Genomic DNA, 16,022 nt, shown 5'->3' on the forward strand with positions numbered 1-16,022 from the left:
GAATCCAAATAGCAGAAGTTCTCCTTTTACCCACTTTTTGGCTTTTAGTTATGGGCTTCTTAAGTACACCCACGCTCTTATGTTAATTGCCAGCAGAGGAAAAGAAAAGTAGAACCGAGTGCGCATGAAACCATATAATCTTTTCTTACTGACCAAGATCGAATCTGACTAAACTTTTCAGGTCAGTTAGTGTTACGAAAATCCTTCCTATTTGCTACATGGCACAATAACGAGAGACAGTTATTACCTAGCGATGGGGCTAAAACCGAGGCCCAGAACATTTGGTCAGCTGGTTTTATTGTATGTGCTGTACAATGGCTGCTGGAAGTATTTTGTTGTTGACCGTCTATCCAGAAACTACTTGCTGCATTCTTGTTGACTGTGTAGGAGGCTCTACTTCTGTTTTTCAAACACATGTTTGCAGCTGTTTTCACATGCGAGTGTAAACGTGGAGTCGGGTGGGCGTGGCCAGCATCAGCTTATTTGGATTTAAAGTGACATGACGCATTAAAAGCCTCATTGTGAAAGGAACTCAAAAAAGGCACAACTGACCAGACTGAAATTACATCATCTGAGAATGACTTTGGACAAAAAAAAAACAACAAAAAAATAAATACACCATAGACCTATCCTAACCTGCTCAAGGAAGCATAATAGTACATTTTACAACAGTTTTTATAGTTGAAATGTGTCAGATTTTTCAGTCAGATTACAAATGCTTATCTGATAACAGAAGTGAAATAGAGGAAATGTAAAATTGTTGACGGATAAGATCAGATTGTATTAAATAAAGAGGAAAAGAAGCAGCGTTTTAATGTGTAAAATTTTTTTATTATGTGCACAGAACTGTCTGTCAGAGGTTCAGTAAAACACGGGCTGCGAGTGGTCCCTTCCCAATGCCAATACGCACCGGAGAGGGCAACTTTCGTCTGACCCTTAACAGTGACAAGAGGCACCACAACATTTTCACAACATTTACAGCAGGAAGATGTTACACCCACCCACCCTCCACCTCCATGTTTGGACCCCAATGGTAAATTTTAAAAGCCCCAGAAGAACAGGAGAAAATTGTTTTAGGATCTCTTCCACATTCATATTCTGACCGATGCCAACGAGGAAACTGCGGGGAAGAAAACAGTCCGACAGCATTTTGTTTTAAAAATAATCCAGCTTTGACTTGTACTGTTCCACCAGGTTGTGACTGGAATGTACAACAGGAGGAGAAAAAAAACAAAACAAAAACATAAAAGCAGTGCATGAGACGGCACACAATTCATATTTGGCAACACAATGAGAACAATGGAAATACTGATGCTACAGTTGTTGAGCAGTAAATACAACCTTCACGTGAGAATGCTTCACCACATCTTAAAAAATAAAAACAGTTAAGACTTTCTTTAACAAAAATGTCTTTTCTTCGGATGTGAACATGAGCTTTGAAAGTTTTTGCCTGTCCTCTGTGAGCGGGTTGGGGCAGAGTGTGAAACGGGAGGACCGATGAGCAAAAATAAAAGTTCGTCTTGGAATGTGGGCTTGGTTTCAACGGAATGGGACGGAAACCAAGCTCGGTGAAGCCGAATCTTTAAAAACTGGCCGCAGTTGACTCCGAAAGAAAACAGCAATCCTGGCAAGGGTCTCTGCGTCTTACATGGCAACCTTGGAGACCTGATCTTCGAGTCGGGCGATCCGGCGGTCCTGGAGGATGACGCGGTCCCTGAGTGACTTGAACTCTCGGAGTACCTCTTCCAGTTTGTCTTCCATTTTCTGGAAAAGAAAAAAAAACAAAGAACGAAGAGAAATATTGAATATTTGGAACCAGGGGAGGAATAATTTGGATAGTGAGCAGAAAAAAAATAACATCTGTTCATCCGGTTTAAGTCAAATGTGATCCAACGGGCAATGGCGTTTATTTTTCCGTGCAGCTGTGCTAAATTGAGAGCCAGAAACAAGATTATGTACTGATCCATTATTTTCTTGGATTTTCCAAAATTATGACTGTGAACAAGGAAAAATCCTGCAATCCCATCACACCATCTGTTCACAACAACAGTCAATATTCAATAAATGTTGATAAAAATTGTATTTTCTGCAAACACTCACAACAGTGGATTGCGGAGAAGCATGTTTCTGGATGGTTGGGATGCTCTCTGCTTTTGTGGCTGGCTTGCTCTCCAGGATGTTCGTCTTGACCACCTTCAGGTCCCGGTTCTTGGTGGAGACGTAGCCGTCTTTGAGCGAGATCAGGATCGGGCCTCCGTTCTTCCCGGCGAACCATTCCTCTGCCTCCAAGGCGGGATCAGGGCCGGCCGTGTCCGGGTACAGGTCGTCCTGGAACAGATCCGACTGGGAGGGGGCACGGCGTGGGGAAAAGGGGGAAATTATTAGGCACCAATAAGGGAAAAGCATACCAGCTCACAGAACATGATGGCTTTAAGCAAACTTGCCTTCCGCGGGACTGTCATGATGATTGGTTCACATTTTCTCTCATGTAATTTATAAAACCTGAAGAGATGAGAAATGATAAGAGTTTAATATAAGAGAAAACAAAGTAGTTATTTTAATGGCACTCGAATTTTATCAGAAGACAGATTTTTCCGAAGGTACATGGCTGAAGGAGACGTTTCCCTCTGTTTTAAGGATTATTATGAAACAGCAAGGAACCAGCCTTCCCACCAGGAGATTTGTTCTGAGGGTCCTACTTTGGTGTGAAATGTGTGAATAAGTCCAGAACCAAACCAAAAGACTTTGTGAAGATGCTGGCTGAAGCTGATAAGATAATGATGAAAGGAGCCCAACATGACCTGAAACACCACTTAGTGAAGAAGAAGCCATGACTCCAAATACAACATGAAGGACAGATTACTGTTTGGAAATGCTTTCAAAGACAAACATCAGACATGTCCTTTGGTCTGACACAACTAAAATGTTAAGCATATCAGCTATAAGTGTGTCAGTAGATAATAATGGTGAATAAATATATGAATATAGTTATGAAAAGAACAACTTTCAGTTTATCTGGCATAAAAACACTATTATTACTATTATTATTATTTATATTGATAACATATAAGCAACATTTACAGTGTGTGACGAAATGACAATAACACTGCTTCTAAATGACTTTAAGGGGATTTCCAGCAGGGTTACTACATATTTCCATTTCAAAACTACATATTTTTCCAGATTTATGCTGCCACTTCAACGCGATCAGAAACATGTTGCAACGTTGACATTTTCATACATCTGGAATCTTGAATTCAGATCTTTTTTTATAAAAAGTTTATTTTTGGTCTCTATGATTTCCAGGAGAGCGGGATCCATTCCTTCACTAACAAGTACTTTTATTTTCATTTTCCATGCACTAGGTGAATACTGATCTACATAAAGAATTGGTTTATCTGGTTAATAATGTAACTTTAAGATGTTTTCCTCATTACTCTCTCCTTCTTTAAGAGGTCAACTGGCCATGTGTTGCCATGGAAACGCACCCATAAACAGTGCAGACTGGTGAGTTTAATCCGCCTCTTTGGGAAAGAAAACACAACTGGAGGAAAGACTGATGACTGAGTGTTTTTGGGTTTAGTTTTTGAATTAAGTTGTTAAAGTAAACTGGGAATTTGTAAATGTTTGTCTTCTAGAGATTTATCGTAGTTAATAGAGTTTGGCTTCACCCATTATAGCAGTGGATGTAATGGTCTAAAAGGAAATCTATGTCCATATGTCAAAAATGTATGTTTATGAAAAATCTATATAAAGATTTTGAGCTCTGCCACTTTGTGTGTGATTTTTCTTTTTAGTTTGCATTTCTGCTGCTCCAGCCACATTAAAGACAAAAGCTTTTCATTTTGTCCTCAAACCTTAATCCAGTTTAACATATATACTGAAAATTTCTTATTAAATATTTGTACAATATTTTTTAAAAATATTTTAACAAGCATAAAAAAAAGAAAAACAATCAGATATATTTAATACTAATAACTCCAGGGCTGATGTGGATGGAACAAAATGTAATACCAAAAGAACATTTGATTAAAATTTGTCTTTATAAACCATTTGAAGAAAATTGCCTTTTGTGTTTAAGCAAACAGAGAGCATGAAAAAAAATTAGGAAATGCAAAACCTTTTCCATATTCTGCTTCATATTTTCCATATTTATCCAGACATCCAGAAATTTAATTCCTCAGATTATTCCAGCATGAATTAAGTTTGTAAAGCTGCATCTGAATAAACCACTGGACGTCTAAAAGAAAGTCCTTTGCAGAATCATGATGGTGTTTGTTATAGTAAACCCAAACACCACATTTCTATGAAAATAACCCAACCAACTGTCAACCGCGGTGTTAATAATTTGGGTTTATACGTTTGCCTGACAGAATACAATTTATTGAAATTATTAATGCTTTTAAGCCTGGAGCAGATTTGGGTTTAGACTCATTGCCTTTACATTTTGCTTTATTGTTTAAATTTTTTTAAAAAGTACTATTACGATTTTGCTTCATTTAGACATAAAGAAGCAAAAAGGAGTGAACATATCTATCTATATATATGTATATATATATATATACATATATATATATAAAACAGTCTGAATACCTTGCTATTTCACATTTGTTGACATCCAGGCCTCTCTTGGGCATGTAGCCCATGCCTCTCTGCGGCTCCTTTGTTGAAAAGGTGTTGAGGTAATGAACAAACGGCGCCTCGTCAGTGATCTCAAAGTACCGAATGCTGCTGTCTCCCTGCAGGTACAGAATGTGTAAACCTCTCGATTTAACATTTGAAAATAATAATAATAATAATAAAAAAAAAAAAACCTTTAGTCTCAACTACCTTTCCACACAGGTAGACTATGCTAGTGTCTGGATCGTAGAATGGCAGCAGAACTCCATTACTGGAGTCCATCTCTTGGACACATATGGGCTCATCCATGTTGTCCTGCAAACACAAAATTATACATTTAAAGGGGCGGTGCAGTTTAGATAAGCTTTTATTGGTATGATTTAGGATTATATTAATTAAAAATGGGGGGCAAAAAAAATCAGAGCATGTGCTCTATCAGGAAATGTTACTTGGTATTCATCGCCCTCTGCTGGAAAGGAGGTGCACAGCAGAAACTTTGGCATGATTGGAAAAAATAGGAAATGTTCAATGTTTCAGATTATTTAGATATTATGTATTATATTGAAACTAATCATCTGACTGGTCTGTATTTAAACAGCTGTGCACATTAACAATTCATCTGACCAGAAAAATGTTATCATTTTAGTTTCATTAATACTAAAAATACTGATGCAATTATATATATATGCCTTGAAAAATTATTTAGAAATGTAATTATGTATTTAATGAATTATTTCAACATTAAAATAACATAAATGTCAGAATTTCTTTGCTGTATTCACTTCTAACTTGATTAAAGTGTTGCCCAATAAAAGTAGTTATTTAACGGCTTATTTATGTTTTTGATTCTCTCTCGTTGCTTTCTAAATTAGGGCTGCTAAAAATAATTTCAGTTTGACGATTATTCGGTTGGTTATTTTGATGATTAATTGATTAATCAGATAAAAACAATTTGGACATTCTGCAGATTTTCAATTTAATCCTTCTTTATACAACACAAGAAATGCATTAAATGTCCTCTTCATACATCGATTGGCTTTTTTATTTTTTAGTTTATATGCTTCAGTTAACAATTAATCGTTTACTAAATTTGTTGACAATTACTTCAATAATTGATTCACCACAATTAACCCGATTGTTTCAGTCCTATTGTAAATCACTAGTGACGTCAGGATGTAAAGATTTGGGTTTATGATTTGGGTAGAGACTACATTTTAGAGTCAAGAGGACCAAACGATGAACACATACAGATTTCCACAGGGCCAGCTGACGCTCGCTCATGCGGCTGAATCCAGTGGTGAAAATGTTTCCGTCTGCTAAAAAGATGGCTCTCATGGGTCGAGCTCCCTCGTGGGCTTTATCCTTCTCCTAAAAGCAGAGTCACACCAGTCAGGTTGTAAAACCGCGGTACTAGATGCGTATTTATCGGGGAGACGTTAATCTCTGATCTAGCACCTTTTACTTACCGCCACTATCTTCTTTTTACGTGGGTCGATGATGCGGACCTTTTTGTCCTTGCAGGCGGTGCACAGCAGGCTGCCGTTGCGACTCCAGCTGACGCTAAAGATGACATCCGGGTGCATGTCGTCCAGGCTGATCATGGCCTCTCCCGTCCCCACGTTCCAGATGACCACCTGGTTGTCACAGCCTGGAACGGAAGCGGGTTTATTCTCAGCAGTCCGACAGGAGCCGTTCGTATGAAAAACTGTTATGTTCTTGGTTTTATTTTGATTTGAGGAGTTCAATCCAAACTCACCGGCACTGAGGAGAACATTGCGAGCTGTGGGATGCCAGGACACGATGCCGACCCTTTTGGAGTGGCCCTCCAACACGACCACAGGCTCCGACAGCGCAGCATCCAGTCCGTTCTCAGGGATCTGCCACACCTGCATGGAATGAAGGGAAATTCGGAACCACAGAAATAACATCACAGAATCATATTTGTACTTTGCTATAAAGCAAACATTGAATGAGTGTTAGAACATATAGATGAGGCCTTGCCATGACTGTGCAATCCTCCGAGCCGCTTGCAATGACGTGATCATTATGTGGACACCAGTCGATGTCCAACACTGGGCCCGTGTGACCACAAACTGTCGGGTACGCCTTGTCTATACGGCCAGTCTAAGAGACAGAGAAACGGGTTTATCATTCATGATTGATACAATTCAGTTCAGTTCATAGAGGGAGAGCCAAATCACAACACAAGTCATCTCAAGGCGCTTAAAAAAACAAAGCAAGCCAATCATGCATAATTTCTGACATGGTGCTAGCAGGTTGGTGTACAGAACAGAAATGTGCAGGTGTCTTCTTTCAGCCTGCTGGTTTGCAGTGTGCAGCAATAGCTGGAGGACAGGATGATTGTGTTCCTCAATGCTGGAGAAAACTCCAATCACTATGACACTTTCTCTAGGTTCTTATTAAAAGTTCTTGGAACTGTAAAACAACGTAAAATGTTGTTTGGACACTAAAACTTTTTAAAATTTGTATTATTAGTTGTTATTTTATAGTACAGCTCTGGGAAAAATGAAGAGACCATTGCAAAATGATCAGTTCTCTGATCATTTACTTTTTATAGGTATATGTTTAAGTAAAATGAAGATTGTTCTTTTATTCAATGAACTGCTGTCAACATGTCTCTGAAATTCCAAGCAAAAATTTCGTATTTATTTGTGGAAAATGAGAAATGGTCAAAATAACGAAAAATAAATAAATAAAATAAATAAATAAATAAATGCCGTGCTTTCAGACCTCAAATAATGCAAAGGAAACAATTTCATATTCATTTAGAAACAACAATACTAATGTTTTCACTAAGGAAGAGTTCAGAAATCAATATTTGGTGGAATAACCAGGAGGTTTTCAGTGGGGTTCAATGCAGTGGGCTTTCTTTTCCCAGAGCTCAGGTAATTTGCAGTAATAATGCAGATTGTGCAACAATCTTCCTTTGTATTATCCCAAATGCATGCAGAAAAAAGAAAGAAAACATATTTGGTGAAATCTTGACAAAATGTCTATTTTATTAATTTTTCACAGTCTATAAAAAGATTACACATATTTTACACAATTCTCAGTTCTTAAACTTTTCAACTTCTACCCTCCAAATGGCTGTAGCAGACGTTTCTGACCCAGTCCGTTCTTTGTTGAAGGAGACAAAATTTCCCAATAAACCAGTTCAAATGGACAATCATAGAATTTAATCAAGTATTAATGTTTCACAAACCAAAGTGAGGTCCTAACCTACACTTTGGGAAACTCTGCTTACTTTAGGAAACACTCCCATCACTGTAGGGTTGATGTAACATTTAGTGACATGTCCAAATTCAAGTTCTACTCAGAATTTAACAGGGTTTTCCTTCAAAAAAGACAGGAAGCAAACAAAAATGACTAAAAACACAGAAACCGAACATCAACCTTCTAAAATACACAGCAAAAATCACAAATTGAATACCTTATTTAGAGGAAGAACAAGAAACGCTCCTCCTCCGCTGGCGTCTATGATGATGGCAACAAACTTGGGGTTGACGGCACAGAAGGAGCTGTCCCACGTTACCCTGGATACGCGGATGTCATCGTAACACTGGTCGTTCCTCACAGCCTGACCGAACACGTGACGGAACTTGCTCTGTCGCACAACTCGCCGCGACATTTCTATGGCGAGAAACGAGACAGGGAGGAGCACGGCGGGTCTGAGTCACTCCATCAAAACAAACAGAAGGACGGGATCAAGCGGGTCCAAAAGGAGCTTCTACTGATCCAGCAGCTTTAAAATGGGAGTCATGGCACTGAGGTTGTGTTTATGAATTACATCTGAGTTTAAGCTTTTATGCTCCATCAACATCAGTTTCTGTACAAGACTCATCTCTTCTCCTGACGCTTTTACGTACATCAGTGCAAATTCCCAGACTAAATTCAATGAGGGCATTTGACACGGAGTAAATTTTATTTAAGTGGGTCTGATTAAATCATTATGCCATTCCCTTGGTAAATATTTTAATTTAGTTATATTCCAGTCTGACCAGTGTTCTGTTCTGCTGCCTGAGCTCTCTGACTCTAGTTTATTTTCGGGATCTGCAGAACGGGAAGCAGGGCGAAGGCTCAAAGCCGTCATAACGGACGCTATAATTTTAAGCTGCTGCATCAGTTCCTGTGAATGCAGCACAGATGGGCTGTTAGTTACCGCTGCAGCCGTCACAAAACGATCCCCGTCTTCCATCAACATTAGACAGCGCTTGAGTCAGCTTCGCTCTAAACACAAAGCCCTAGATGCTGTTCATTTCTTCTCAAACACAAGCTAGCAACTGAATCGTTTTTGACATAATTTTCCAATTCGGTGTTTAAATATGTGTAAGGTTCCTAAACGGGCACTCGGGCGATGCATTAGTTGTCTCCTCCCTCAGTTGTGACCAGGTTTGCCATCACAGCAGGCCACCTGCTCCCTCACAGTTGAGAGATTTCTAAAATGGAAAAGCTGACTCACCCCTCTTTGAGCTGAGACTTGGATTTAATCCAGAACCCTTGTCTACAAACCAGACTGCAGAGGTGAACTGTACTTGTGTTACCGCCACTGTTGGTGTTGTTCCGATTTAAAGCTGTAATCTGATAAAATAGCTCCGTTGCTTGGAAACTTGATATTTATTTTTGACGGGACTCCAGGATTTTTTTTTTGGACCGCTGTTGTTTCAAAGCCCTTACATGCACATTATACACCCACATAAGTGCCAATTATTTCGTCCGTTTCGACTTTATCTTACGACTGCGACTGTGTGGGTGTGCGCAGACTGACTGGCAGCGTCATTTGCATTGGTCACATCAGGTGTAATACATAGATTTTTTTATTATCTTTTATTTAAATGCATTTTGAACTCTTCAAATCATTTTATCTGGACACATCTGTCGTGTGGAAAGCAAATTACCACAAGAAACAAAATTTATTCAAACCCGGGGATGACTCACTCTGTTTTCTGGAAAATATATATAAAAAAAATGTCTTGGTATTTTCACAGGTCATACAACATATGAGAAGTAGCCCACAGCATCACAGATCCTACATTGTACCTAACAGTGGGCATGAGGTTATTTTTCCTCATATTTATCTTTTGGATAATGCCAGAGCCACATGAAGTGCTTCGTGGCATCTGAATGCAGTCAAAAATTCATAAATCTATAAAAAAAAATGTTTTACATTTTTCATTTTTATGGGAACCTTAAAAGGTGCCGATAGATTTGGCACCGGGGATTTTGAAAACAAAGACTAAAGGGTTAGTTTTGTCTTTTACTCTTTTTTCTTATGTTTGTATAAACATGACATATAAAAGCTAATTAAGCAGCAGGGATTTCAGGAGAAGACTGAAGAGTCCTGTCTCCTTCCTGCCACTTCTAATTTAATTCTCCATTCTGTGACTGATTTTTTTCAAGTGTTAAATGATAAACGTATCAATGCAAAGAGTCAGTAGCAATAAAAATCTTATGCAGAACATCTGTAACCATTAGTATGGTCTGAGAACAGGATGAAAGAGCTGACAAATCTTATAAATCAAAACGCAAGACCTCGACATGGAAGAAACGACGTTGACACATGGCATGTCTAGCCATCCGATCAGAACATCCTGTACGCACAGAGCCCCATTCAACAGCAGCTACCAAGTCTAACACACAAATTTATCACATAGGATGATCTGCAGTAATATACTCTCAAATCTCCAAAGAATAGGATCATGTTTTGAGGTCAAGATGCCCACAAATAGGCATCTTGACCTTTTTGTGACCATCAAAGTAAATTACAATTCAATATCTCTAGGATTGTTTGTATCTATAATTAATCAAACACACTAAATAAACATCATTGATTCCTTCTCCCTTCCAGCATGGTTTATAACCACTGCTGTTCTCAAAAGCACAAAGTGTTTACATCTCTGCTGTTATTTGTTGTTTTCCCTCATCTCAAACAACATTCTTGTTTTGGTTTACACATCCCTGTTTGCAGTTTTTTCACTTCCTGAAAATGGTCTGTTTCTTCAACACAAATATAAATGCACGTGTTACACTTTTTTTCAATGATCCTACTCAGTCTGCCATTTTTAAGAACTGCACAGTATTTTCATATTCTCTAAATGTCCAATTAGTATGTTATTAGTATTAGAAAGTATGTTATTCTGTTTTTATATTGTTATTTTAGGGTAAATCTACCTAAAAGTCAGATGGACTGGTCTAGTGAGGGAAAATAAAGGTTATTTATATTTCTAAAGCTAGTGGCCTTGATAGTTTTTGATCCTTAATGTCTTTAACCATTTTGCAGTTTCAATTACAATGACCCCCGGACTCCTCTGGACATTACAGTCAAAAGCAAACAGTGAAAAACCATGCAGAACATGATGCTTCCGCTAACAGTGCCACCACAGACACGGCTACTATCACTTTAACTCGGCTTTAGCCTATCACACCACCGGCATGTTGAACATTTGAATTCCGCTTCGTGCTTTCAATGGAAGCTGCGCAGCACGGTGCTGCTGTTAAACAATGGTTACCTAGCAGGCAATGCTAGCAACATTAGCCAATATTCCCATTGAGCTCTACATTAAAAACACGCGTTACATACAAAGGAAATTAAGAAGACAGTTACGCTAGAGTAGTGGTTCAAAATGATGTTGCAAGACATTATCAAGCATCCTTTTTGACGTTGTAAAAGAGAATGCCAATTAAAGCTAGCCGCGCGTGCTAACTTTAGTGCTAGATTAAACAGAGGGTGGACTTTGAAGTTAGCTTCCGATTCGTAGAATGAGGGTCTTTTACAGTTATTTGTGAATATAACTTTAGTTTGCTATAGTAAGAAAACCTAAAATAATAGTCGAACCTGGACTGAACCTACAGATAGCTTAAAACAAGTTTTATGGCTGTTCAAATCTTTACTTTATATGTAAGAATGCAAATAAGTTCAGTATCAATACATTTGTGGATTTACACACCAAGAAATGTTTCACAGATAAAAAAAAAAGTGTTTTACACAACTACTTTATGTAGAACAATTCAGTCTGTGTATGACTTCTTTAAGAATAGCAGGATTTCGCTTGAGGTAGTTTGTTCCCAAAGTAGGGGCAGGATCTCATTGGGGTTTCCAAATGATAGCTACAAATAAATAAATAAAAATCTGAGAAATGTCACTGTTGAATGGATAAACATAACATATATTATCTACACAAGCAACACAAAATGTTCGTATTTAATAGCAAATCTGTTTAATAGCTTCGTTGGAGAATCTATTAATTTTTTAGGTTTCACAGAAAGAATAAAGGTTGCACATATTGCAGGTTATGTTTTAAACAAACTATAGCCAGTATAGAGTAAATTAATCTATTTTTAAGAGTTAAGACCAATTAAACAGTTTTACATTTTTGACTATAGCCGGTGTAGAGTCCGTAAAAAGAGCGAAACGATCCTTTATACAACTGCATCAAAAGCTGTGAATCGGAAGCTAACTTCAATGTAGTGGCAGCTGGAGGCTGTAACGGGGCTGGTCCCGTCAACAGACACCGACACAGACGTTTCACCGTTAGGAGGCTGAACAATAGGAGCTGTTAGCTTCATGTGGAACCACTATCCAGACAAACAAGCCATCCTTTACACCTGAAATGTGTTTTCCATCTCAGTTGCCTGTGGGTTAGCAGGCTTGCTAACCGTTAGCTGCGGTGGACCGCTTCCAGCTGACGCAAGTGCAGAAATTTCCACCCAGGATTTTTTTTTTTTTTTTGGGTTGCTCCCATTCCCAAACCCATCCAGCGAGCGTCCGCGGATGCTGCAAAGCTCAAAGAATAAATGCTAAATTGCACAATGCAAAAAGACACAGTTTAAGTTTCCTTACCTCCTAAAATCTATGCAAGATTTTCCAACGCAAGGAGGGTGAAAAACCAATTTCAACACATGAATGTGGCAGTTTAGGCGCGCCCTTATCCTGCAGGACGGTGCTTCAGTATCCCTTGTCTCCGCTGGGAAAAAATGAGCCCAGTTGCAAGGTTCTTACAGCCCCCTCTCAAGTACTAATAGGTAAAGTGAACCAGGGTTAAAATCTCGTTAAATATAGTGATTAGAAACTACAGCATCTACTGTCCGCTCCTCACCTGCGGAAGACTAGCCGTACTCTATTCTCATCCCGTTATTAAATTCACCAGGATACATTGGGCTACGGCACATGCGCAAACCAAATGCCAGCTCTGATTTCTCAATGATCTGAATGGAAATGGGGATGGGGAGTGTTAGAAAAAAATGCGTCCGTCTGTCCTCCACGTCTTTATAGGATAATTTTATGTTCTTAAGACAAAAAAAAATTGAGTTCAAGCTGAACATCTTTCCATTCCCTCATCCCCCTTTACACTACATAGTTTATTGCGACAACTGCTAAAATAAATCACATTTGAAAGAATGCGGTGTTACAGCTGATATCATTAAGCTGATATCACAGCGTCCACTGTGTGGTCCGAGGGCCTTTTTCGGCTATTTGAATGATTTTTTTGTAGCCTTTTAGAACAATAATGCAAATGACCTGGTCAGTGGAAAATAAAATCTTAAAATGTAAAGTTTCAGAATCAACGGAGCGTATTAATCTTATAGGAACCGCTGCTAATTTTAATTTTACAGTAAATAAAACACACAGACTCATAGTAATCACTACACATACACTCACTGCCTTGTTTTTGTTTCTTTTAAGCTGCAGAGTTTATTTAGAAATTCAGTCATAGCTTAATAAATTTAGTTTTGGTCTGTAAATAAGTTTTCTTTTACCTCTTCTAGTCTGATAATGGCATAGCCTGGCAGAAAATTAAATAAATTAGTGTAAAACCTTAGAAGCAGAAGGGATGGTTTACTGCGGTTTCGGGGCACCAAGTTTGGAGTTTAATGAGAGACATGTTTAATAATGTTGAAAATGTGGGAGAGGACATCAGCATTTGTGGATATTTTGGTAAGTAGTTGTGGTTCCTACCTTTCTTTGGAGGTGCTTGGACTTCTGCTGGCCTCTCCTTGGATTTCTTTGGGACATCAAAGGTATTCTTCATTTGGGAAACTTTCAAAGTTGGGTTCTGTTCTGCCAGACGGACCTGAACTTTGGGCCCGTCAGGTTTGACTCGACCCTGTTGTCTCTGCATTTGGTTTGTTTCTTTCACGATTTCCGCCACCGGCTTGTAGGACCCCACCTCGCTGCATCTGTCTGTGTCTCTGTTGCTGATGGGATCTGTGAAATCTTTAGTATGCTGGCTCTGGCTGTGTGTATTGACTCTGTGAGTCGGGAGGATTGGTTGTGTTTCCTTTTTTTCTAAAAAAGTATATTTTCGGCTTTCAATTTCATCGTTAGGCGTGACCCCTGGCCTGGAAAGAGTTTCGGTGCAGGTCAGAGTGTGCTGTGGCTTTTCCGTAACAGGAGGAGGTGACCATTTGCGCCTGGATCGTCTCTCTAGGAACATCCGTCTCTGCGTCATGTCCAAGTTTTGAGGCTCTTCCTCTGGAGACAGCTCTGCCATTCGAACACAATATTCATAGTCAATCATATCTCCAAAGCGATCATCCATGTCCCTTAGAGACAGATGGTCCCACAGACCAACGTCAGCTGATAGTCGGCGAAAGTTAGGTGGTACGGCAAACGAGCCCCTTTCGTCCCACAACATGCACATGTCCTGATTAGTTGGTGCACCATATGGGAGATCTTTGTTAAAATGAAACGTGTGTCTCCTCTTGGCCCTGTCCTCTGATCGCAGGTGGTCTTTGACTCTTCTTTGCACATCAGTAGACATTAGCTGTGCAGTTTTAAGCTTTATGAAAGGATTCTTGGGTTTTTTGGGAACAGGAGGAGGTGGACCTTTAGGTCTGGATTTCTCTGCTGGCATGGTGGACAAGGCAGACGGTGCTTCTGGTGGACTTGATGCATCGTCCCCCGGTAAACGATGAGTTACAGGTGGAGGTGTGACGACAGCAGAGAAGCAAACAAGCTCACTTTCCTTCTTCAGGCAAGCGACTTGCATATTTTCATCACAGCTTCCCGCCTGCGACGGAGAAGGCATAGAGTTAGTTTGTTCCAGGGTAAATGAATGACCGTCTTGCAGGCGTGGTTCTCCAGAACTAGATGCTACAGTTTGTGAAAGGTGAGAGCTGGTGACTTGAATGTTATCTCTTTTGGTAGACGGTAATAGGTTGCTCTGGACTCCAGCTTTGGCCCTCTTTGATACAGCCCCAGCAAACCTGTTCTCATGGTTGTGATCAACTTCTTGCCGCTGATCCTTACAGCTGTTTTGCTCCTCCCTCATACGAATGGCAACATTTTGGTCCGTCTCTGCCATTCCCTTACCAGTTGTCTTGGTTTGAGCAGCCCGGTCACAGCTTACTCCTTTTAGCTGACACCTGTTGCCTGTCACTTGAGTCGAATGACGACCCATTTCCGTCTCTAAACTGTCTCCGGCTGAACCCTTAGCACGTGCAATGTCTTTATTCTTCTCTTGAGGAGAAATCCTGGAAGATTGTGAAAGCTTGCCATCAGAACTGTCCTCCTCGTCCCCAGATCTACTTTGGTGACCTGCGGTGTTGTTTTCCACATCATTTGACATCCAGTTCTCGTCTCTTTCCAGAACTACAAAGTCTTCCTCATTGGAAAGGTTGCATGCGTTTGTTACACCCTTGCTACTGTCTGTTTCTGAGAAGTTCAGATTGTCCTGCTCATCCATTGCTGCAGTCCCCGTCCCGGCTGCAGACCCTTTTTCAGAGCTTTGCTTTTTGTTGGAGATTCGTCCTGTCTCCCTAAAACTCAGGACCCTTTTTGAGTCCCCAACTGCGTGAGAGTCTGTCTCCCTGCCTGGAGCCACCCACTCTCCTCTGGAGTTCAGAAGGTGTTCCTGCTGACTCCCAGTCCTGATTGGCGGCCCGCTTTGGGGGCCTGTACGTGAAGTAACGACAGCCAGCTTCCCTGAGTTGCTGATTACTCTGATCCCACCAATGATCAGATGGGACACAGAGCTGCTGTCCTCCTGATGTCTTCCCTCGTCTTGTCCTGTAACTTCGGAGAGACGCTTGTCTCCGGTTTGCTCGGACCAGTCAGAATTACCCAGGGATTCCTCGTCTTTTTCAGACACCCTCTCCAGCTTCTGCCCCATGACTCCTTTTCTGTAAATGCAAAAGCAAAACACACACATAAAGGATGTATTTTGTCTCTACCCTGAACGAAGTGAAATTCCACTACAGATTTTTACAGATTATCTTTAATTATCTTGAACCTCTCTCTATTTTTAGATATTCTTCCACTGTTCATAATTGGCTTCCCAAGGCCTCACTATCTTCCTCTCCCTATTCTGTCAGACAGGAATGCTGCAGAGGCTATAATTAAAGCAGGTCTGACTGCTGCCAGTGAGTCAAGAGGCCAAAAAGGA

The 16,022-nt window shown here is 39.9% G+C and overlaps 1 protein-coding gene and 1 long non-coding RNA gene across 3 annotated transcripts; one reads left to right on the top strand and one right to left on the bottom strand.

The window, feature by feature from the left end:
- Positions 1-809: 809 nt before the first annotated feature.
- On the bottom strand, positions 810-15,759 carry LOC103148988 (coronin-1C-like). Of its 2 annotated transcripts, none has more exons than XM_007568001.2 (11): positions 13,595-15,759; positions 8,072-8,271; positions 6,622-6,744; positions 6,377-6,506; positions 6,087-6,268; positions 5,869-5,988; positions 4,831-4,935; positions 4,594-4,739; positions 2,445-2,502; positions 2,101-2,343; positions 810-1,764 (listed from the first exon to the last, which is right to left on the bottom strand). In XM_007568001.2, the coding sequence occupies exons 1-11, from the start codon at positions 15,747-15,749 to the stop codon at positions 1,645-1,647; spliced, it is 3,582 nt and encodes a 1,193-aa protein (XP_007568063.2). In that variant the 5' UTR covers positions 15,750-15,759; the 3' UTR covers positions 810-1,644. The 2 variants fall into 2 exon arrangements, with proteins under 2 accessions (XP_007568063.2, XP_007568069.1); XM_007568007.2 differs by lacking the exon at positions 13,595-15,759 and adding an exon at positions 12,479-12,804.
- LOC107838189 (uncharacterized) lies at positions 2,509-4,464 on the top strand. The gene is made up of 2 exons (XR_001664237.1): positions 2,509-2,692; positions 2,823-4,464. It is a non-coding gene; the product is annotated as an uncharacterized LOC107838189 (long non-coding RNA).
- Positions 15,760-16,022: the final 263 nt, after the last annotated feature.

The sequence above is a fragment of the Poecilia formosa genome, unplaced genomic scaffold (genome assembly GCF_000485575.1).
Source record: "Poecilia formosa unplaced genomic scaffold, Poecilia_formosa-5.1.2 Scaffold6, whole genome shotgun sequence".
Lineage (NCBI taxonomy): Eukaryota > Metazoa > Chordata > Actinopteri > Cyprinodontiformes > Poeciliidae > Poecilia > Poecilia formosa.